Source organism: Betta splendens, chromosome 1, assembly GCF_900634795.4.
Source record: "Betta splendens chromosome 1, fBetSpl5.4, whole genome shotgun sequence".
NCBI classification, from domain to species: Eukaryota; Metazoa; Chordata; class Actinopteri; order Anabantiformes; family Osphronemidae; genus Betta; species Betta splendens.
The window spans coordinates 3,234,602-3,257,556 of NC_040881.3; the positions used below are offsets into that span (position 1 = coordinate 3,234,602).

At 48.2% G+C, this 22,955-nt stretch overlaps 2 protein-coding genes across 5 annotated transcripts; both read left to right on the forward strand.

Annotated features, from left to right (window-relative positions):
- Window positions 1–923: 923 nt before the first annotated feature.
- On the forward strand, window positions 924–7,921 carry LOC114859818 (bifunctional apoptosis regulator). Of its 3 annotated transcripts, none has more exons than XM_029157830.3 (9): window positions 924–1,198; window positions 2,106–2,412; window positions 3,764–3,862; window positions 3,983–4,076; window positions 5,215–5,387; window positions 5,574–5,718; window positions 5,949–6,128; window positions 6,299–6,495; window positions 6,650–7,921. In XM_029157830.3, the coding sequence occupies exons 2-9, from the start codon at window positions 2,114–2,116 to the stop codon at window positions 6,840–6,842; spliced, it is 1,380 nt and encodes a 459-aa protein (XP_029013663.1). In that variant the 5' UTR covers window positions 924–1,198; window positions 2,106–2,113; the 3' UTR covers window positions 6,843–7,921. The 3 variants fall into 3 exon arrangements, with proteins under 3 accessions (XP_029013663.1, XP_029013653.1, XP_029013673.1); XM_029157820.3 differs by having other exon boundaries at window positions 927–1,122; XM_029157840.3 differs by lacking the exon at window positions 924–1,198 and adding an exon at window positions 1,312–1,547.
- A 448-nt stretch (window positions 7,922–8,369) lies between these two features.
- Window positions 8,370–15,025, forward strand: txndc11 (thioredoxin domain containing 11). Of its 2 annotated transcripts, XM_029158366.3 has the most exons (13): window positions 8,370–8,699; window positions 9,986–10,082; window positions 10,274–10,393; window positions 10,679–10,776; window positions 10,946–11,075; window positions 11,214–11,307; window positions 11,452–11,564; window positions 11,646–11,849; window positions 11,928–12,555; window positions 12,851–13,032; window positions 13,284–13,396; window positions 13,494–13,574; window positions 13,715–15,025. In XM_029158366.3, the coding sequence occupies exons 1-13, from the start codon at window positions 8,575–8,577 to the stop codon at window positions 14,226–14,228; spliced, it is 2,499 nt and encodes an 832-aa protein (XP_029014199.1). In that variant the 5' UTR covers window positions 8,370–8,574; the 3' UTR covers window positions 14,229–15,025. The 2 variants fall into 2 exon arrangements, with proteins under 2 accessions (XP_029014199.1, XP_055366517.1); XM_055510542.1 differs by lacking the exon at window positions 8,370–8,699 and having other exon boundaries at window positions 10,200–10,393.
- Window positions 15,026–22,955: the final 7,930 nt, after the last annotated feature.

A 22,955-nucleotide genomic window follows, 5' to 3' on the forward strand; every position in this document is an offset into this window, starting at 1 on the left:
ATCTGCAGCTGGGGTTGCATCTGCAGCTGGGTTCATTGAGTGCGTGTGTGGGATCCTGTTCTGTTGATATTGTGTGTTATGTGTTTAATTGCATTATTATTTATTGCTACATTAAGGAACACATGCATTACCAGCTTAATGTAACGTACTGTTACACAAATTTGAAACACCGCTGCAGTAAATTATGTTAAAATGACATAATTATATTGTGTTCTGATGAATCATTGTGTAAGAATCATTTTATTGTTGTAAGTCTAGGTGGGGCTTAAGTCAGGACTTAAGGAAACACAAGGAAAGTTCAAGATGGTTCACCCTCATTCTAAAAGACGCAGATGCAGATTGCTAATAAATGAATGACATGGAGCTACGTTAGTGAACCATCGAGACAGAAGGAGTAGGCAAAGGTCAAAGGTCAGCATCAGGCAGACCTGGAAATCGATATCAGTCTAGGTCTTGGGTTATTTAGGACATGAGTAAGTAACAGGGGCAATATGATCCATGTGGTTCTGGTGGAGAGAACATGTGTAAGAACAATGAAAAATGCCCCTGCTTCATCAGAGTGAGGTTTATCGTATGTGTCTTTTTACACAGCTTGACGAAGAGGGAAATGATGACGTCATCTGGTCAGATGACGTCATTTAGAGAAACCTGTCAACAAGAAGTAGCGCGTGAGAGGTGACAGAATACACTTTTACTTTCTCTTAGATGCTAAACGAAAGCTTGAACGCTTGTTCACTTCAAAGTGTCCTAATATTATCAGGAATAAAGACGCACACTTCAGTGTGTGACAGCGTCCGAGCTGAACTTTGAGCCGCTGTCGCTTTGAAAAGCCACATGGCAGAAATCAGCTGTGCCTGAACTATTACCACATCTCACTCCGTCGGACTCGTGTCTCTCCCACTCCGACCAAACACACACCAGGGGTGCACGCGTGACACGCTGCGGGCGCGCGCGCGCGTGCGCGGGGCTTTACTTTTACAACCGCCGCGTCGGCTCCGCACGCAGAAACATGAAGCAACTCCAGTGAGAGAGTTCGTGGCGGCGGTTTAGCGCGTGCGGGTCGTCCGGGGAGCAATGTCACCGTCCAGCTGTTCACCTGTCGACGGGTGTTCATGAGCAGAGGTAAATCTGAGGTGATTGTGACGCGTTCAGCAGCAGTTTCTCGCTAGCGACAACTAGCTAACGTTAGCTAGCTGAGGTGAGAAACGTTAATCACGTTGGCGTCTGCGGTGCCTTTAAAGACGTTTTTACGTTACAGGAAATCGGCAAACGCCGTTACCACCGTAGCCATTGGCTAGCGGCTAGCTAGCTAAGCAGTTAACAGCTAGCAGCCAGAAGAAGACGGGGCGAGCGAACGGTACAGGTGACGTTACGCTGCGAAACGCGTCGGTACCACGGAGGGTTCGGGCGCAGTAGAGCAGCTGCTGGCATGTGCGGTTCGGTGCCGTCCAGCTCAGCCGGTTGGCGGCTGCTTCATAACGTGGGCCAAACATTTGAAGCCGACTCGGCCTCCATGTGCTGTTTTAGTTAATGCGCTCGCATCCTGTGTAAGTTTACTGTAAGTGTTTACCTGTGGGAATGTGAAAGGAGGACGCCATTAGTGTCTCTGACGTCTCTCCAGCCTCACTCGCACTTCATGTAGATGAGTCATTCTGTTCTTCATGAAACAAAAATATCTGGCTTTTTAACATCATACAATTTTAGTTAAACTCAAACTTGCAGGCAAAACCCTTCATTTATTGATTTATTTATTTTGTCTAACTCAAACAAAAAGCATTGATGTTGTGACGGTTCAGGCTTAAATAAAAGCTGCTTTCTGACCTTTTTTTCTCGGTTACTTAAGGTTGTAGTGATTGTGCCATACATTAAACACCACAGACGTCTCCATGCAGTGGACTTTGCTCATCAGCACCTAACTGAACCTAACTTTGCATGTGTGGCCTTAATTAGATGAATATCAAATGGATACTTTGTTCTTCATCTGCACTTATGAGCATGCTGCAGATTTAATGGAGACTTGAATCGGCCTGAAATAAAAGGCTTTTCAGACAAATATGAACTCTTATTTTAATTGAACATCGTTTTGTTCTTTGATTGTGTCTCAGGCTTTGCTATGCTGGACCAGATGGCGTGGGAGTCATCAGATGATTGTGATCTGGGAGTTTTGCTTGACGACCCCCCTGACTTGTCTGAGTCTCCCCAGTCAAAGCCCTCCACCACAGACAGCATCTCTGAACACGAGTTTTCCTGCCACTGTTGCTATGACATATTGGTGAACCCCACCACTTTGACCTGCGGCCATAACTTCTGTCGCCACTGTCTGGCTCTGTGGTGGGAATCCTCACACAAGAATGAATGTCCAGAGTGCCGAGAGAAGTGGGAAGGCTTTCCTAAAATCAACATACTGCTGAGGTATGCGTTTCACAGCCGCACGTATCAGTAAGATTGTTTGATTTTCTGACCACAGTGTTCACATGTCTGTCTGACATACAGTGTAGAACTGTGTGTGTGTGTGTGTGAGAGTGAGAGAGCAGTAGCACTCAGTTTCGATCATTATACAGATTTTGACATTGTCATGCAGCCTATTGGCTATTTTACCTCATCTTTGCTGTCACAGGTGTTGACAGTGGTAATGAGTCAGGCATATATCAAGATAAAAAATAATACTGGCTTATATTGACAAGCAGTCTCCGTAAATGTATCTATCATTCATTCATTTAATAACAGTTAACAGTCAAACGATTTGTATTTCTCTTGATAAAATTAGGTGTAGATGATTTAAAAAAGCTGTATAATTAAAATGGGTAATAACTGATTGCTTTGCCTAAATTAATATCAATTTCCAGTTATGGTGCCTTCATTTTTTTATTTTTATTTTATTTTTTTCATTTTGCTTCTCGTGTATTGGTCTAAAAGTCTGGATGCCAAACAACAGAATATGACAAGAGAACTCGCAATCCAAAGAGGAGCTGATACTTAACTGGTTTTGAACTCAGAAGCTTGAAACTTGATTTTGGAATAATAAAGGCTTATGGGTATGTGTCACCCAGCAGATCTCACTTTTGTGCTACGTTGGTTAGTAAAACAGATATTTTAATGGCTCAACGTAATGTTGTTGAAATAAACAGGACAGTACTATTCATTCATTTCTTTTATTAGCTGTACCAGACTTTTTATTTAAGCATGTTTAGTATTGCTTCATAGTTATTACTCAATGTAGTTGAGTTTTTGCCTTGTTTCACTTTCACACTGTTTCAAAACAAATGTTTGCTCCAGGAAGGGAATGTACTGAGTAAATGGAAAAAACTTGCCTCTTTGTTTTTAAAATAATGTGAAACCTTCTCCTGCTGTCACTAAACTAGTTGTAGGTGTCAATGTTTGAAATAACCACAAAACCTCCTCTCTTTTTAGATAAGATAATGTTTGATAAAGTCAAGGTCATAACCTGAAACCCACAACAGCCACAATATTAAAATCAACTGTTTAATATTGAAAGGATCTTCCTCATGATGCTAGAACAGCTCTTGTATGTTTGTGCATCCAAACCACTAGACCTGCTGCTAAACAGGAGTAAAATGTCCTGAGAGGTGGACCTTGTTTTTCTGTCTAGTTCTACAGATGCTGGATTAAGATCTGGGGAATTTGAAGGCCAAGAACCTCTAGTATTCATCTTGCATGTTAATATCGCAATGGGATTGACCTCAGTGATTGCAGTGGTGCTATTTATCTGTTGTTACTGATTTTAGATTAATCTTTTCAATAGGGATGCGACTGACAAACTCTTCAGTGAAGTCATCAAGCGAAGGAGAGGAGAGATTCAGGCTGATCCCAAAATCTCCCGCAGTTTGTTGTCCTTCCAGAGGTAGCACAGTAAGATACACTTCGCAAGAATTTATTTGTTAATTTGATTTGATGATTGTGTTGATGTCGTCTAACTTCATGGAGTCTGATCTCAGTGACTTGTTTTCACAAACTCTTTTAGGTATGGAGACAATTTGGGTAGAACCAGGACAAACCAGCATAAGGGAGCTGGTTTCTTCTTCTCTGGAGTCCTAACAGCACTGACCTGTGTCACTGTAAGGAGACAAATGACTCACTCAGACCTTTAGCCTCTGACACAAGTATCTGGTGCAGTAAAATGACATTTCGTGTCTGCAGACTCGTACTGATACTTACTATCAGCGTTAGTAATACACATGTCCCACTAACGATGAGTTAAAAAAGCGAGTTAACATCTGCGTCCTTAAACCATTGTAACCTTTAACAGTCTGTTAATATTGCACTTATTTTGAAGAACGCATATCAAATGGTTTGTTTACATACGGCTGCTTGCTCTTTTACAGAAAGAGACTTTGCAAACAGCAGTATATTCTATTTAAACCACACTAGGGAGAGAGGGGCCAGCTGTTTACTGTGGCTCATGTGCGGTCCATGTGGCACCTAGGGATCAACGTCACTGTGTGTCTTGCCACGTTGTTTGTGGGAGCATGTAAACAGATTACAGCAATGTTGACCCCTGTTCAAGGATGGATATCATTATTGTGATGCATTTCTTTGTTTTGCTCACAACATCCCATGCAAACTGAAATGTGTACAGTTTGAAGTCCACTGAGAGAGTGACTATAATCAATATTTACATTTGAATACAGTCATTGCTTGTTTTGCTGCTCTTTTCTATATTTTCCCTTGTATTAAGGTATTTTGGTTTGTCTTGAAATTGGTAAATCTGAAGTTTAAACACAAATAAAACATGCACCTGGTCAAGTTTATTTTAATTAAACCCCTCAGGAGACCACACGTCTGTGCAACTAATAAAGAGCTTGATCATTAATCCCAGGCTTAATTGGTGGCACCAGGTGTGTTTGAGTTACATTCTGCATGTGCATGTTTCAAACAGCCAGCACCAACCAAAGAGGGGCCTGTCCTGCACAAGAGAAGCCTCTTCAGTTGACATGTTAATGATCAGTGAAAGCAAAGATATTTGTTCTGTCCTACTGTAAGGTTTAAGTTAAACACACACAGTGACATCTGGTGGCGATGGATGAATTCTGGAAGACACGGAAACATAGAAAAGTTTTATTATATACGTTGTGGTTGATGAAGTTCTGTGAGAAATTGATTCCATCATGCTCAGTTAAGACACTGCTTTTCACCACTCTTAAGTGTGTTTGTTGCCCTAGCATAAGCAGATAAGCGCTCTGCCTGTCTTTTCAGGTGATCATACTGGTGTATCACTGGAGCAGTGGTGGGGTTGAGCAGCAAGATTTGTTGACCAGCAAACCTGTTTCCCACTGGACGTTGGAAGAAGTTGTGTCCTGGTTGGAACATCTGGGGCCCTGGGCTGAGCTGTACAGAGAGTCCTTCCAGCAGGAGAATGTAAATGGAAGGTAGCTCTATACATAGAATGTTTTAGCATCATTTGTCACCTTTTTATTGAAACATTTGACCTTTCAGAAATAATAAATTAAGCTGAGCTTTAGTTATTACCCTTAACAAAATGGCTGCTTCTAATACAGAGACCTGATTATTCTTGATTGTTTTCATGCATTATTGTATCAATGTCTTTGCACCAGGCTCCTGTTGATGCTGGGCGATGAGGAGTTGTTAAAGCCTCCCTACAGCATAGAGAATCCAGCTCACAGACGTGCTGTTTTGGCTGAACTGGACAGAGTTAAAACTCTGGGGGTGAAGCCTCCGCAGAACCTCTGGGAATATAAAGTGAGGACTCAACAGTGTGGTTTGCTTTGCTTAATGTCTGCCCTTCTGTGCCTCCCTAATGGGTTTGTGTTATCGATTCTGTTTAGCTTCCATACTTTACAATTACATGTACTAGATGTGCTTAGTCTGGTATTTAGAAATGTGTTCATCATTTTAGAAAAATACAGCCTTTATGTCAAACACAGTGATTTAACCTCTGCCCCCTCTCGTTTTTTGAATTTGTCTGTCAGGCGGCTAATGCTGGGAAGTCTCTGTTCCTGCTGTATGCACTGAAGCGCTCCCCTCGCCTCACGCTCTTCTACTTGTATTTATTTGACTACTCTGAAACCTTCCTGCCTTTCCTGCACACCTGTTGCCCAGCAATGTCCCATATCGAGGAGCAGGTGGAGAGCACCTTCCTAAGAACTCAGGTGACATAATAGCAAATGTGACGTTATTAAATCAAATACAACAAGTTAAAGTTAAACTGAAGGTACACTGGTACGTGTGTAATGTAAAGCAGCTTAATGCAAAAAACGTAGACTTTATAAGACTTGTGGCCAAAGTTTTATAAAAATGATCTCATTGATCTCTGTTTTAGTTGGAGCCCAGCTGGCAGCAGTGGGTCGAGTTTCTTGTGAAGTACTCGGTGCTTCCATACCAACTCATTGCAGAATTTGCTTGGGACTGGCTGGCCGTCCACTACTGGACTTCTCGTTTCATTATTGTCAATGCCATGCTGCTGTCTGTGCTGGAATGCTGTGCTCTGTGGAGCCTCTGGACGCGAGCAGGGATCAGGTACACACATCTTAGGGGCGGGGTAAAAGTCACACCTAGCCTGCAGCTTGCTGCGACTTTATTTTTGAATATTGTGTACCTTATACTGCTGACTGACTATACTGACTGTCCTTACACACTAACACCACCAATTTAAATCTTCCATTTCCTCTAGAACTCTGCCAGGCAAGATGTGGAACCACTTGTGGAAGATGTTATCTCAGGGGTTTGCCTTCGCCCTCCTGTGGCCTTTTGTCCCACAGTTTGTCTGCAACTGCCTTTTTTATTGGGCTATCTATTTTAGTCCCATAATTAATATAGACCTGGTGGTGCAGCAGATAATGCACCCAGAAACACAGGCACTGTAACAAGCTGCATGTAGTCAGTGCTCCCTCAATGCCTGAGCAAGCAAACATTACAGCCACAAACTCAAAACCTGGCTAAAAAGAGGATGTTTTTTTCCAGCACATGCTCACACGAGACTGGTGTTGTTTGCTGTTGGAAAGGACATCTCCTGTTTTAAATGAAAGAGTTTAGTCTTCTAGAAGAATCAACAAGATGAGAAATGGTGACTCTCAGAGCTTACGTCAGCATCTTTCTCTGCGTGCACAATGCATTCAGGAACCATATTGCCTCAGTCGTCCAGAGGACAATTATGCAAATCAAGACTTGCATTGAGACACTGGTGGGAATAAATATTGGCCTCATTACAGGCTTCCTGACAACTTTGTAGCATTGACATGCTTGTAGTCCAGTGAAAGGTTTATGCATTTACCAACTTTGCTACTAAAAGTGTCAACTAGTAGGAATAGGTTTATTTTTGTATGTGATCAAATGTCTCATTGCATGTAATTGGCAACAGTATCATGGGCAGCTGATGCTTTAGAAGGATCGGTTTAAGTAAATCACTAACATAACTGTATACAAGTTGTTGTTCTGCTTCTGTTTTGATTGTTTCTTTTGGGTTTTCAGTGAAACTGGTTGATTGTGAATGGTGTGTTACAGAGTTTGGTAATGTGTTGTTGAGGTCTGCGACCTACAGGACCTTGAGGCTTTACTATTTGTTCAAGCGTAAGCGGAGACTGTCTTGTTGAAAGGTTATTCTAGATTTGTGTCTTTCACAAAATGTGCCATTTCAGATTTGGAATTAAAACCCTTGTTCTTAATTTTTTTCAGAGACTTGGTTAAAAATATTTTCATTTTTTTTTCTTTTTTTTAACAAATCTTAAAAAAAAGTTAATTTTATTTGTCTTTGCTGTTGGCAAAGATTGTGTTGCACATTTTTTCCTATTCAAACATCCTGTTTGCAGGACATGATTTCATGTAATGCTCGCATACAGCTAATAAAACCTTTTTACATGGTTTATTTGCACTTAAAGGTTTTACACTGTGATTTTTGTTCATGTTCTTTAAAAGACAGAAAAAATAAAGCTTTTAATATTACTAACATTCACTGAATTTATTGAAATATTAAAAAAATACGTACACTGTAAAAGAAGTCATTATTAAAATTATACTTAATTTCCTTGCATGTTCTGTTTGATCTGGGAAATCATTTTACTATATATTATTATTGCTTGAGCAATTTACAGCAATTAATAAAGTTTTTTGAATGTTGTACAATGAGCGCCCTCTAGTGGCAGTGTGTTGCTACTGTAGCAACGACCGTCGCCATAACAACGTAGGGACTGTCTAAAGAAATACATAAAATTAAAACCGTGAAATTGGACGCAAACATGTTTGTGGACAGACTAAATAGCGGCGATTGTTTAAGCAAGTTTACGTTCTTAATATTCGTTGATTGAAAATTGCAGCGATTTTGTGAATCGATCATGTCCGTGTTATTACGTTTTCAACACGCTGGGAACATTTACAGACTGTCCCCGACGTCGTGGTTGCGGAAGTAATAAGTCTACGTGGGAAGGAAAGGTTGGTTTGGCAGCGTGTGGATGCTTTTCACAGCAGAGGCGCCGATGTCCAATCCAGGTTGGCTTTTGCTGCTGCTCAACCAGTCCTCTTCCCACCCCTTAGGCAAATGGACGCGTTGAGCAGCCGCAGCCGGAGCCTATAAATGGGCCAGGCAGCCGCACGCAGGCTGTAATGCTGCGCCGGGTGCGGCACTCTCTCCGGCAGGTGCTGTGTCTGATGGCCCGGAGACCCGCTGTGCTCTGCGGGGCTATCGTGCTCAGCGTGCTCGTCATACTGGCCGTCAAGTTCACCTGCAGGTAAGCGATCAAATCCTCCCGGCGTCGCAATTGATTTCGATTACGCTGATCGAACACGACGTTAAGTGAGGAGTTGAAAACGCGCCAGCAAAGGCGAAATACTAATAATGTCACCAAATAAAAGGCATCAGCTCATCTGCGGGAACTCCAAGTCACGTTAATTAACTAAGTCTTTGATTTGGATTCATATATGTCAGAGGATAAAGAGTTGACAGCTTAGAAACAACCCGTCCAAACTGCATTTCACCTGTGGACTCGCAGCAGCAGTTGGGAGAATTGAAGACCTGCCGTGATCAGGATGAATCAATAGAGCTGTTAAATGTGATGGAACAGGTCATCACGAGCTTTACACAGCTCCAACATTTAGCATTAGCAAGCTTGTTTTATGCGACTATGAAAACACGTGGTTCACTGGGTCATAACTTAACTCCCAGTTGGAGCTAAATGTTGCGCTGAAAAACCAGTTCACGCTTTCTGTCTACAGTCTGATGAGTTTAAGCAGGAACGTGGACAAACACTGACGTGTACCTGAGGAGGATTAACCACTGTGTCAACAGTGCACTGTAGCTGGAGAGTGTTAGATCTTCATTTTCTATTCAAAAGCTCATTAGTAGCTGAAGCTGAAAGCAGAAAATAAACAGACCACTGTTTTCATGATTAAAGTCTTTTATGGTTGTTGGTTGTTTCCTGAGACGATCACAGATAAATTTAAGACAGAACCTTTCATGTTCTTATTCAAATTCAAACCGAACAAGCAAATTGCTGCCAAGTAATCTGCACCCTGAAGAAAGCATCAACAAAATGTTCCTTGTGCAAAGTAAGGTTTTTACTACGCAGTCTTAGACCTGACACACAATTGTCTTTGGCACAGACCGGTTCCTGCTAATTCAAGCTGCAGCGATCACTGCCAGCGCGAAACTTAAGCAAATCACAAGCAAATGTCCTCAGACTCATCCACCACCTCCTGTTCACTGGCTCCCTCTGGTTCATTCAGTAGAACAACTCCAGACTGGCTCAAAGTTCCTTATTGCTGTTGTGATTCAGTTACAGTTGAAATATGCCAAATAAACATTCAGTTCCTGTCAGGGTGTTATCAGTTCGTAATAATAACCCATATTGTGTCTATAAACCTTCAGTCTCACCTGTCACACTGTACCTGTCAGCTGCTGGAGTATTACTGGATTCTTGCATTGGTCGTCTTCCAATACTGACGCTGTCTTGATGCAGTTCATTTGTTAAAACGGTCCAGAACACTAGCATTTGAACGAAGCTCTTTCTCTGTGCAGCCGTGCTAAAAATGTGGTGGCTCCAGCTCGGCCTCCGGTGCGGTTCTTCTCTGCTGAGGCCCCGGTGGTGGACCTGTACCTGGGTCAACTAGATCAGGTGAGATTCAAAGGATAAACTAAATAGGTGTCAGTGCACTCCCACTGAATGGAGGTTTTATAATCAGCGTGACAGCTTTTCCATTATCCTCTTTAAAAATCCAACTCTGCCTTTCAGCTACCGCTGTTGGTGAGTCCATCATCCAGAGCAGCACTTGTGCTTTTTACATGCTAATCTTCACGTCTGTGCAGGTGGAGCGTCTCAGGACTATGGCAGAGGTGTCCCTCATTTTCTTCTACGCCCCGTGGTGCGCTCACTCCATGGCTGCGCGGCAGGAAGTGGAGCAGGTTGCCAAGAAGCTGTCCAAACAGGTAGAAACGCAGCAAACACCTGCACAATGAGTGACCGAGCCAACGGAGGAACACGCGCTCACCAGATGCAGACTCACCGAGCCATTTACATGTAGAGTTAAATAATTATACTGTAGCTTCAATTTATAATACAATGTTAGAATTAAATTAAACAGTGAAGTAGTTTGTGTAAGTATGAAAACACGGTCTCACTCTTTGGATGTGATGGTTTCCTGTAAGTGAGGTTGTGATGGGGCTGGTACTGTAATGCAGCACATCCTGTGTCTGCTGCGTTTCTCCTCACAGGTGCAGTTTGTCGCGGTCAACTGCTGGTGGAGTCAGGGGAAATGCAGGAAGCTGAACCGCCTGTACCAGTACCCCACCATCCACCTGTTCTACAGAAGGTAGGGCCGCGGCCGGAACGAGGTAGACATTTAGTTTACTGATGAGACGCATAAAAATGTGTACTTCTGTTATTTATGCAAAATAATTCTGTCACTTCCTTTTAAAAAAAAGCCTGTTTCAGTGCACAATTCGTCCTTCATGAGTCGTCTGCCTGCTCGCCGTCCTCAGGTTTGGGCCCATAGACTACAAAGGTCCACTGGTGGCGCCGTATGTGGAGAGTTTTATCCTCAGAGTCATCACTCCACTCATTTACCTCCCGTCGAAAGCCACACTTGAGGAATTCCTCTCCGACCATGAGGTACAGTTGGGTTTCAGGTTATTTGAGTGAGCGCTGCACCACCATACGCATTCTCTCATGGATGAATCTGGACCTCAAGCTTCATTCAAAATAAATGAAATGTTTTTATCCCGATGGCGGCGTCTTCTGAATTTGCAGTCTCGAGTGGTGGGTTTCTTCCAGTTCAACTCCTCTCCTCAGCCTCCAGGGTACATCACCTATCTGTCCTCAGCCCTGCAAGCGCTCAAGTGGGGTAAGACCTCATCCTACAAGGACGTAATGAAGTCAGTCTATGATCTAAGCTGAAAGCGGCGTGTGATGGACAAATACATGAGGACAGAGTTTTACATAGAATGAGATGGGAGTCTTCCATCCTGAGCCTTGTCTTCTGGTGCAGATTCCCACGGTGTCGTGCGTTTTGGGGTCGTCACCAGCAAACAGGTGGCTGAGGCCATATCAGTGAAAGACGATGAAACCGTTTACCTCCACCGAACGTTCAACTCGTCTCTGGTACGAGATCATCCCGCTCTCCTCACACACAGCTCACCACTCAAACACCATAGATTCAGTGAAAGTGGTTTTGCCCTTCAGATCTTTCCCCGGCAGGAGCGGAACTTCACGTCGGACGGCATCTGTAGGTGGGTGTTCGAGCACCACGAGAGCGTCGTCCAGTGGCTGCAGCCGCCGGGGACCAAGTCGCGTCTGCTGGAGCGGGAGCTGAACAGAGGCCCTGCGCTGCTGCTGTTCCTGCCGTACGACCCGCTGGCGTCCGAGCCCAGCGCGCTCCTGCAGCAGGTGAGCTGCTGCTTTGAATGGAGGGTCTGCTGTTTCCCGCTTGGACGAGGCTGAAGGCCGCTCTCTGCTGCCCCTCAGGTCACCGACGTGGCCGTGCGCTATCACTCCTGCGGCAGTAACGCCTCGTCCGTCTCACTGTGCTGCCATTCGGTCGTCCTCGCACACTCCAGGACGAGTGTGTGCGAGGTGTGTCTGAGCTCGTGGAGCTCCACCGGCTGCCTGTTCCCGTCCGCGGCTCAGGGAGAGGTCCTGCAGACTTATGTCCAACACTGCTGCCTCCATAATCTGCCTGTCCCCGTGTCCGCTGGCTGTAGCAACCTGCTGAACAGCTACAGCCCCTTCAGTCAATACAGTGCCTGCTGTAGGGAAGTAGAGCCTCAGCTCAACCAGTCTGAAGCCAAAGAGGAGCCGCGCATGCAGCGTGATCGCCCCACGCCCGGGGCCCCTCCACGCGCGGCCCCGCTGCAGGGCGGCGGCATCACGGGGCTCCAGTGTCGGACGAACAAGACCCTCAGGTTTTACGTGCTTGACGTGGCGCTGAACTGGCCGCTGGCTGTGAGACTGGGAGCGTCGGGGACCATCAGAGCTGCGGGCGTGCGCAGCGACGCCGGCCGCGTCTTTGCAACGATCGTGAACCTGAAGGATGAAGTTCACTACGTTCTACAGCAGATCCCAGCAGCCGGAGCCACGCTGACGGAGTCTCTGGGTAAGAGCAGACAGGAAGTTCGCTTTTCAAAAGAAAACCACCCTCAGACAAAGGATCAGCCGCACATAATTGCTGTGTTTAGGACTGAGGCTGTTGTTTGCTGTGTTTTTACCAGACTTTGAGTAAAGAGGCTGGTTTATTTTCCAACGAGCAACAAACAGCCTTTCACTTTTCACACATTATTAATGTGGGAAAATAACAATAATCGTTCTAATCATGTTTGCTCATGTTTGGAGGAAGGACAGAAAAGCTAGAGAACCCATTGTGTGGTTGTCTGTCTCTGTGTGGGTTCAAGAGGCCTTCATCAGGAACTTCAGCGCTCCGTACAGCGTTTTGCAGCGGCACCTGGTGGGAGAGGAGAACACGACGGAGGCCGAGCGCTCAGACTCGCACCAGCAGCCGCCGCCGCCGCGGCGCCGCCTCATCACGGAGCTGACCACTTCCTCCTTCCTGCCCTTTGTCATGGACCTTGAGAAGGTGAGAGCGGACGGGTTCACGGCGGCCTTTTGCAGGGTGAAGCCTCATCTAACAGGAAAACTGTGTGCAGCATCAATAAAAACACAGCATTCGCTGTCATTTTCAGACACGTGTTTTCAGGCTTTGTGTCTAGAGAGCAGGACAAAGCCTCACTTCTCTGCAGCCGATGTGGCTGTAGTGACTGTTGCATGCGATGTTTGTTGTATCCAACGATCTGCGTGGACGAAGGCTAAACGTGCGTCCTCTTCCAGGACGTGGTGCTCATCTACTACACGCAGTGGTGTGGCTTCTGCTCCGCCCTCAACCACATCTTCATCCAGCTGGCCAGGCTGCTGCAGGGAAACAGCACCGTCGCTGTGGCCAGGTACCGTCTGAGCATCGTCGCACGTCCCAGCAGATCCTGGATCAGGTTCTGCATTATCTCTGACTCACTACTGCCTCTCGCCTTTTCGTCTGTGCAGAGTGAACGTTGCTCGCAACGACCTTCCCTGGGAGTTCATGGTGGATCACGTCCCCACCATTCTGCTCTTTCCCAGATACAGGTGAGTGTGTGCACTATGCAGAGACGCACATCTGGACAATTAGCATCAGAAACGAGTTTGAGCAGCTCAGCCTCCTGAGCAATGAATGCTGGTGTGGACAGCGCTGACACCTGATTATGTTCCTTCTTTTTGTCCTTAAGGAAAGACCTCAGTGTGAAGTTTCCTGGTGACCTGCCCGTCACGCTGCCCAACCTCCTGCACTTCATCCTGCAGCATTCACGGCACACAGAGAAGCCAGAGGCGGCGTGTGCGGACGGCCCGGGCCCGAGCCCCGTCCTGCGTGCGGAGTTCGTGGCGCTCCAGCGGGAGGTGCGAGCGCTGCATCACGCTCGCTCGCGCCTCTCGCAGCAGCTGGCGCAGCTGTGGCGCGACAACCGGCGGCTGACGTTCGGCACTCGCAGCCTAGAGGCCCAGAACGCCGAGCTGCAGCGGGAGCGGCAGAGCTTGGAGCAGCAGCACCGGGAGAAAAGCCGTCAGCTCGGGGAGGCGGTGAAGCGCCTGCAGGAGCTGGCGGACACGTCCGAGAACCTGCTGCACGAGAACATGCTGCTCAAGCTGCTGCTCAGAGCGCTGAAGGACAGGGCGGAGGCCGGGGAGCAGGGGGACGCGGAGAGACAGGAGGCGGAACAGAAGAGAAGCCACATGGCCTCCTGAGTGTCCGTCTACAGGGAGTCCGGATCAGAACACAATGAGGAGGACGGACGGGATTTAAAGAGGGAAGGATGAGGAAAACGAGCTGTGATTAAAGCTGAGAGGTGGTGAAAGAAGTGGAGAAAGAAAGAAAGAAAGGTCATGTAAAACCTGAGGGCTAATGACCTCGTCTGTCTTATCAGGACACAAAGGGACTGAAAGTCTGTGGGGGGCGGTGGGCTGCTGCTGAGTCACGACAGAAGACGACGGGACTGAGGGTCTGAGAACGGCTGTCCGGCTGCGGCCGCTCTGCTGAGGGCTGATGATGATGATGATGATGATGATGATGATGATGATGAAGAGCTCTCTGCTGGAACCTGCAGCCGCGTCCTGCAGCGACGGAGGGCGAACTGTAGTCGCCCGCGGCTGCTCTCAGGGGAAGTACGACACAAAACGCCGTCGTCAGTCTTTGCTAATCGGGCGACTAAAGCATCTGTGCAATCGACAGCTCTGCCTCGTGACTGGAGGAGTCAAAGCTCCAATAATTCTGTAGCACTCTCCCTTTTCTGGCCGGTTGCCTCCAGTGTTAGCGTTGAAGCAGCGGAGGCACGCGGACTGAGGGCTACTGATAAAGCTGGGACTTATTTAATACTAAAGATGAGACGAGCACTTGAATTGATTAGAAAGAGCCTTTTTTTCTTGAAGTGATTGATTTTTTTACAGGAATTGGTGAGTTTCTAAACTCTAACTATTCAGGTATTAAGGATGAAATGCTGCAATTGTTTGAACTGATTTTTACAGATTAAAAATCTTTCATGTAATCTTTGTCTGGCTGTTTAATGGTGGTTGAGCCTCACCAAGGCCGCTCAGCTCCAGTCATTCGGAGCTAAACTGCTGAATCTAATTTGGTGCCGACCGGAGCAGGTGCTGTTGATTTCAGCCTGAATGCTTGTTATTCATCGACACTTAGTTTCATGCACTGAAGATCTCTGGGCCACAGAGACTTTGTGTAACGTGCGGCTTAAACAATTTTTCTCCTGCTACTCGAACTTGAACTTGCGTGGAAAACTGTCAAACCAAGTATAAGAGTCGTAAGAACGGACACCAACAGAGGAATAAAATCATTTCTTTTACACGTGGTTTGAGAGTCGACGGCAGCTGGTCGTCGTTTTTCCTGGGATGGGGTTGGGTCAGTGAAGCAGACGTCCACCCTGTGACTCAGTCCATCGGGTTTAGTCCACGCTGATCAACCTTCACACATCTTCTCCAGAACCTGTAAGTACTCCACCAACATTACTTAAATTCAAATACAATGAATAATAACTATAACATAAAATCAATTTGCACGGCTAATTAATTAATCCAGGGCTTTGCCTTCAACCAACTTCTCCAAACCAGTGTTAAATGCATTTTCATTCTGTCCCCTCTCTAATAATTCTAGCCTGATTAAATGTCAAACTCAGATTCACAGATTAGTTCACGTTGGAGTAAATGAACTGTGTCCTCACGTATGTTTCTTTTGAGTGCAGGTCATAGTTTCAGGCCGTTTGTTGAGTCAGAGGCCGTGTTTTGGGTCATAACTGTTCCTGTTTCTTCTTCAGGGTCGATGGCGAACCCGCCTGTGCCTGTTGGTGAGTCTTTCCTCCATCGCGGCTTTCGTGTCTGTGACCTCTATCAGCTGATCTGCTTTAACCCGGTCCAGCTCGTGTGTCCTGCCTGTCACCAGACGGTCCTCACTGAGGTGGACTCCACGCCCGGTCTGCTGACCTACCTGTTCTGTGGCGGCCTCTTCTTCTGCGGGTAAGGACGGGACGGCTCTGCATCCGTCCTCCCCCCTGTTTGAGTGACGCCGCTCGGCCGCTGTCCTCTGCAGCTTTGCCTTCGGCTGCTGCCTCGTCCCGTTCTGCGTGGAGCGGTTGAGGGACGCCCAGCACCCCTGCTCCACCTGCAAGGCCGCGCTCGGCGTCTACAAGCGCCTGTGACCGACTTCAGAGCTGCAAACGTTCGGACATGTTGATCCACGGAGGGCAGCGTCATCAGCTCACTGCCAGAAAGCAAGGTCTTGATGCATCCCACCCGTCTCCATGACAACAGGCTCTTTACTCCCCTGTCTCATGGTTGGATGATGTAACCACGCGAGTTATGCACAATAAACGAGTCTCAGCCTTTTCCTATGTTTCCTTGTTTTGACCTTGGTGCTGTTTGCTCTTTTACAGCTCTGCAGGTGTGAAGCACGTTCAGCGCTAACCACTAGGTGGCGCTGTGGCCTTTTTCGCCCTGCACTCCATCACGTTTGTCTCCACTAACCGAATCAGATGCTTGCTTTGTTCTTTAAGCTCCTTCACGCAGGCTGCAAACAAACACTCGCACGCAGACAAATCCAGTCTTATTCCTCACGAAATGTGACAGAGCCGTGGACGCACGTCCCCGGGCTCCTGCCACCTGTCGCCATGAGCCCAGCCTGTCACTGTTAAAGCTGCTCAGGACGGTTGGGAGGAGGGAGGATGCCGCTGATGCCGCTGATGCCGCTGATGCGCTCGGCTCCTCCTGTAGCTCCTGCATCCTTCCCCACATAAAACCACATTTTGTGCTATAGTGTGAGAAATCGCTCATGTGGGATTGACCTACATCCTGTGTTGTGCAGCCACTCCCTCGAACAGACAGTGACAGAAAAGCCTTGAACCTGTGGCTCGCACTGAAGAGGCCTCTGACGTCGGTGAGAGTGTTGTTTGTACCAGTCAGTGACCCTGTGAAGATGCTGAACAGTAGAAGGAAGATACACAAATGTCATCATCAGCCTCCAGTTTGGAGCATCATGAGAAAAACATTAGTGAATGCTTAAAATGTGATAAAATCAATAGGGTCAGAGGACAAATCGAGCACTGGATCAAAGCATCAGTGAATTCCAGCTCATTTGCTGCTTCTTACTGTCATCTCAGCTTTGAGTCTCCGTCTGAGCTGCGGTTTCGGAGGTTTCTTCCTTTATGAGGAACTTTTGTTGTTGTGGAGCAGCTCAGTGAGGCTGAACACAGCTACGGTGGCGTCCTGGTGGCGTCGGCTGCTTCAGGCACTGGTAAAATTATACAGTAGGTTCCCAGAAGTCCACTTTACGTTGAGCCCGATGGTAAAAGCATCTGCAGTAAATGGACGTTACAACCGCAAAGACTCCTCACGTCTTTCATTAATTTCTCTTTTGTTGCAGCAAAAGGAAACTTGCTGAGCTTGACACAAATGTTCCAATCTGATTCACTCCATCCGCGTGTAAATCCGGATTGAGAGGAACATGAAAGACCACACTGGGCTCTCGCCGGGCAGAAAACACCTCGTACTGCAGTGTGTGGCAGCTGGAATCATTATTTAATGATTATATAATAATTCAAATGTGTCTGTGGCTCCAGGACGTGGTTTTTATCACTCATCCCAACGAGACCGCTCAACTTCGCTGGTCAACTTTCAGCACCAGTTCCACAACCTGTAGGAATGATGCATAATGGAAGAGGCTGCTAAAAAGGGGGGGGGGGGGTGTAGCGAGTGCTTTTGCTGGAGGGAAAAGGGTAAAGGTCGAATGAGGACCGCCGGCGCTGCAGCAGTCGGGCATGAAATCATGGGCTGAATGTGAGCTTCAGTAACGGAGGGAAGTGGAGGCCTGAAGGTTTGGAGCAGCCTGAGCTCCGTCCAGACACAGGTCAACAATATGACATGGACCCAAAACATCAGGTTAATAATAACAATGAGAGGCAGCGCTTTATAATGTTCTGTGCTTTAGAGGCAGATGCTCACTGTGTTCCATCAGTCAGAGGCTGGAAACGATTCCCCGCTCTGATCAGAAGCAGATTTACGTGTTGGGCCGAGCTCCAAGCTGCGGGCGCCGCATTCATACAGTACCATCAGTGGCACTGAAGCGCGGTGGGCCGGCGCCGTGTCGCTGGGGGCGCTTCTCAGGGAAAGATGATGCTGTCAAAAGGGTGCTTAAAGAGAACCCGCTCCACGGTGCAGAACAGAACCACCTGAGCCTGAGGGGACAGGTCAGCTTTTAAAGACGACTCTGACCCGAAGCCTTGAACCGAGACGGGCAGAGGAACACGTGGCTGCTTACAAGGTGTCTCTGCAGCAAAGAGACCAGGACGGTGCGGAGCGGAGGCCATGTAAGGGAGGTCTGTGAGGGCGGAGGGAGGTGGAGGGAGGCGGGGGAGGTGGAGGGAGGTGGAGAGAGGTGGAGAGAAGTGGAGGGAGGTGGAGAGAAGTGGGGAGGTGGAAGGAGGTGGAGGGAGGCGGAGAGAAGTGGAGGGAGGTGGAGGGAGGTGGAGAGAAGGTGGAGGGAGGTGGAGGGAGGTGGAGGGAGGTGGAGAGAAGTGGAGGGAGGTGGAGAGAAGTGGAGGGAGGTGGAAGGAGGTGGAGGGAGGTGGAGAGAATCGGAGGGAAGTGGAAGGAGGTGGAGAGAAGTGGAGGGAGGTGGAGGGAGGTGGAGAGAAGTGGAGGGAGGTGGAGAGAAGTGGAGGGAGGTGGAAGGAGGTGGAAAGAAGTGGAGGGAGGTGGAGGGAGGTGGAGGGAGGTGGAGAGAAGTGGAGGGAGGTGGAGGGAGGTGGAGAGAAGTGGAGGGAGGTGGAGAGAAGTGGAGGGAGGTGGAAGGAGGTGGAAAGAAGTGGAGGGAGGTGGAGGGAGGTGGAGAGAATCGGAGGGAGGTGGAAGGAGGTGGAGGGAGGTGGAGGGAGGTGGAGAGAATCGGAGGGAGGTGGAGGGAGGCGGGGAGAGAAGGTGGAGAAGGGAGTGTAGGTGGAGGGAGGTGGTAGAGAAGTTGGAGGGAGGGTGGAAGGGAGGTGGAGGAGAATCGGAGGGAGGTGAAGGAGGTGGAGAGGAGAGGAGAGAAGTGGAGGGAGGTGGGGGGAGGTGGAGAGAAGTGGAGGGAGGTGGAAGGAGGTGGAGGGAGGTGGAGAGAATCAGAGAGAAGTGGAGGGAGGTGGAGGGAGGTGGAGAGAATCGGAGAGAAGTGGAGGGAGGTGGAGAGAATCGGAGAGAAGTGGAGGGAGGTGGAGAGAAGTGGAGGAGGTGGAGGGAGGTGGAGAGAAGTGGAGGGAGGGTGGAGAGAAGTGGAGGGAGGGTGGAGGGAGGCGGGGGAGGTGGAGGGAGGTGGAGAGAAGTGGAGGGAGGTGGAGGGAGGTGGAGAGAAGTGGAGGGAGGTGGAGAGAAGTGGAGGGAGGTGGAGGGAGGCGGGGGAGGTGGAGGGAGGTGGAGAGAAGTGGAGGGAGGTGGAGGGAGGTGGAGGGAGGTGGAGAGAAGTGGAGGGAGGCGGAGGGAGGTGGAGGGAGGCGGGGGGAGGCGGAGGGAGGTGGAGGGAGGTGGAAGGAGGTGGAGAGAAGTGGAGGGAGGTGGAGGGAGGTGGAGAGAAGTGGAGGGAGGTGGAGAGAGGTGGAGGGAGGTGGAGGGACGTAGACAGAGGCTGCAGGGGCAGGAAAGCAGACAATGGACAGACTGGATATGTGGGTAATCACAGAGAGTGAGGAGCAGGCAGTGCAGGAGAAACAACAACAAAGGCTCAACCTCCCGTAGACAATCAGATAAAGTAACATTCAGTAGATTTAAGATCAATGTTAAATCAGCACCTGACAGTTCAGAAAAAACACACAAAACGGGTCCCAGGTCCTTGCGTGAGGCGCTGAGTCAGCAGTAAAAGTGGAGTCTTTAAACGGAACCAGCCCAAACTGTGGCGCTGACTTGCGTCGCAGCCAATTTAGCATCTCTCAGCGTTTAGTCAGACACTTATTGTTGCCGTGGCAACCTGTGCTAAAGGTCATGACAGCATTGTACGAAATGACTTCAATTAAACGGGGCAACAGCAAGAAAAGCAGAGCGGAAGAAGACTTTTTGGTTGTTGGGCGGCTGTGATGATCTGTTTGTACTATAATTATAATTTAGCATCAATGAGGAAACGATGGCGCAGAAGTGAGGGATGAGTCGAGAGAAGGGGCCATTATGAGGCAGACAAACTGTACGAACAGAGGGAACGGGTGGGGGTGACGCTGGCGCTGCCTGAAGAAATGAATGCTTCTCCTCACGCGTCCTGATGGCAAACATGGTTCGTTGAGCACGGGGAGAGATTAATTGCAGAATTAATAGCAGACGTTAGATCATTCTGTTTGTGCACGTGTGTGTGTGTGTCTGTGTGATTCATGTGCCATGAGGGTGCTTCACTGCAGAGAGGCTGATTTATAATCATCACTTCCTGTCTCCAGGACGATGGTCTGCATCTGTTTCTATTCAGTCCACCTGTAATTGAGGGAACTCTTCTCAAGGAACCTCCAGCAGAACCGGACTCAGAACCGGACTCAGACCCGGGCGGCCATCTGCCCTTGCTGGCTGCTTTGTGTTAGCATTGCTAACAGCTTAGCGCTGCTCCCTTCCACCTGCTGAACTGATGCAGCTCCAATCAAACCAGCGTCCACGCGTCCCTCAGGTCTGAAACCACATTCTCCTCAGAGGACGTGGTCCATTTCTCCTCGGCTCATTGAAGGCATCGTGTCATGAGGGGAAATCTACGACTCACAAAACCACATTATCCGCCTTCCACCAGCAGTCCGTGGCAAATCACCCTCATTTGCGTTTCTGCCGCTTGTTTACAGCCGCATCACATTTTTCAGCTGTTGGGGAGAAAGTTGTTGACGACGGAGCTCAAGTCCGCTTGTTTGAGCTGAGCGGAGAATGTGACTCAGTCCCACAGGGAGACGACGCTTTCAGACTCATGGGGATTTCAACACGTTTGTTCGGTTCTTTAGCATCAAGCTGCTGTAGAAATCTAACATAGAAGACAGATGGTGCCTGATTTCATTACCACTGTTTGCTGGTGGTGACTCAGTCCGTGGACCTCCTCTATGAATGTGCACGTTCCTCTGAATCGTATCTAATTTCATTTCAGTGACAGTGACGTGATTCTGCTCGACTGGTGACATTTTCGAAGTTTCAGCTGCATTTATAGTTCAGTCGGAGGCACTTTGTGACAGACGCTTACGTCACTTAATTCGGCGTGGATGCTGCTGACGGAGCAAATCCCCGCTAATAAAGCACACGCGTGGACTAAATGCCACGTAAGGCGGATGCCGCGTGGAGGAGGGAGCTGCTGCGGCAGCGAAAAGCCCTGACGCGGTTGTCAGAGGCAGAAGAAGTGCGAGACTGGAGCCCGGTGTGTGAAGGATGAGCGGACTGTGAAGCACAAATCTGGAGCTAATTAGGAAAACACGCGCGTGCTCTGTCGAGCTTCACGCTCAGAAAAAGCGTCTACCGTTCATGAATTATTTGGCCGTTATGTAGAATGTGATGAAATGTTTTGCATATTGGGAAATGACTCAGTAGCACAATTCACCCCAGAATGAAGTCTGAAGACCGAAGCTGCACAATGAGGATAATTGTAGGTGCAAAGTCTGCGGAGAAGCAACAAATGAGACGAAACTGCAGCAGAACGCTTTTTCTTCAGCGTTTTTAAAAAAAGCAGCTTATCCGGTTTGAGTCGTCATAACCACATCTGTCACGATCCACGCGCCGACTTTCACGGAGGTGGAAGAAAAGCGCCGCACTTTTCATTGTCAAGGACCAACACCATTGGCTCCGCAGCTCTGACGTGCTGCGCTCCGTTCACTTTACATCAGTCATTAGTCACAGGAAGACGCTTTGTCTGAATAACAGCCTTCCTTGAAACCATGCAGGTCGTTGGTCAGCACTTCAACCTGACTTCACGGACGCGTGGAAGCGGCGCGCGCTCGTTATCTCCGCTTTGTTGCTCTAATGTTGTACATCATTAAACGTGTGATCGCAGAATTTGTACGTGGAGCACGGCCCCTGGTGATGGTGGCTGGCGTTTCCTGCGGCTCGTGCTCCACACAAAAGCTTTATTTACCGAATGTTCCGCGGGCCTGTGTGGTGGAACGGAAATAAATGGCGTACGCTTCACAATGCAACTAAATCAAAGCTGACTCGTTAGTTCAACACTTACTCTCACATCGGCAGTCGTTCTCTCAGAACGCTGCCTTTTTAATGTGCTTTTTAATAGCTGCCTATTCTTAGAGCAAATCTTCTCCAAATTCGAACAAGTTGGAAATCAAACAACGCGTGGAAGTTTTCTGTGTGCTATTAAAATACACAGCGCAGCTTTCAACTTGCAGCAGACGAGGTCGGAACCCGAATGTGACGCATTTAATGTCAACGTTGCACCAGGAAATGTGTTGTTTGGCCCGACTCGCGTTAAAAACGTGGCAGCTTCGTGTTTAGCCACGAGCCACGAACGCGCTGTCGCTTTATTCAGAGCGTGATGTCGGACAAACTGAAGCTCAGCAGGTCCACGCGACGCGGGACCCGTTTATGTCTGAAGGTGCTTTGCACGCGGACGGGTTTGCGGAGGGATGCACGCGCGGAGGAGGAGTGCGTCCATCAGTCACCGCGTGTTAAGCTGCTGCTGCTGCTGCTCTGGAGAATCAAGGCCTTCTCTATTGGCTTTGCCCGTTTGCACCAGCATCAACACAACCAGCAGGCGAATGCGACCCGCTGCCCCGGGCTCCTCGTTGCCTTTGCCTGGGCAAATTATGGCTCCATTTAACAGATAATTGCTAATCACTGATACTGAGCTAAAACAGGAGGATCAGCGAGCCGTGACATTTAATTTAACCCCGCATGGTAATGAAACGGAAGACGGTTTTTCATCCAAGGTCTGGATCTGATGCTGCAGTCGCTCTGCGTGGTGAGGTCAGGCGTCAAACCGGCTCTTTT

Excerpts from the sequence above, each read along its gene's own strand:
- LOC114859818 (XM_029157820.3), top strand. Across the intron at positions 2,413-3,763 it reads AAAATCAACATACTGCTGAG|GGATGCGACTGACAAACTCT; the intron begins GTATGCGTTTCA and ends TCTTTTCAATAG. Across the intron at positions 6,129-6,298 it reads GCACCTTCCTAAGAACTCAG|TTGGAGCCCAGCTGGCAGCA; the intron begins GTGACATAATAG and ends TCTCTGTTTTAG.
- txndc11 (XM_029158366.3), top strand. The coding sequence starts at position 8,575 with ATGCTGCGCCGGGTGCGGCACTCTCTCCGGCAGGTGCTGTGTCTGATG. Across the intron at positions 10,394-10,678 it reads CCAAGAAGCTGTCCAAACAG|GTGCAGTTTGTCGCGGTCAA; the intron begins GTAGAAACGCAG and ends TTCTCCTCACAG. Across the intron at positions 11,076-11,213 it reads AATTCCTCTCCGACCATGAG|TCTCGAGTGGTGGGTTTCTT; the intron begins GTACAGTTGGGT and ends CTGAATTTGCAG.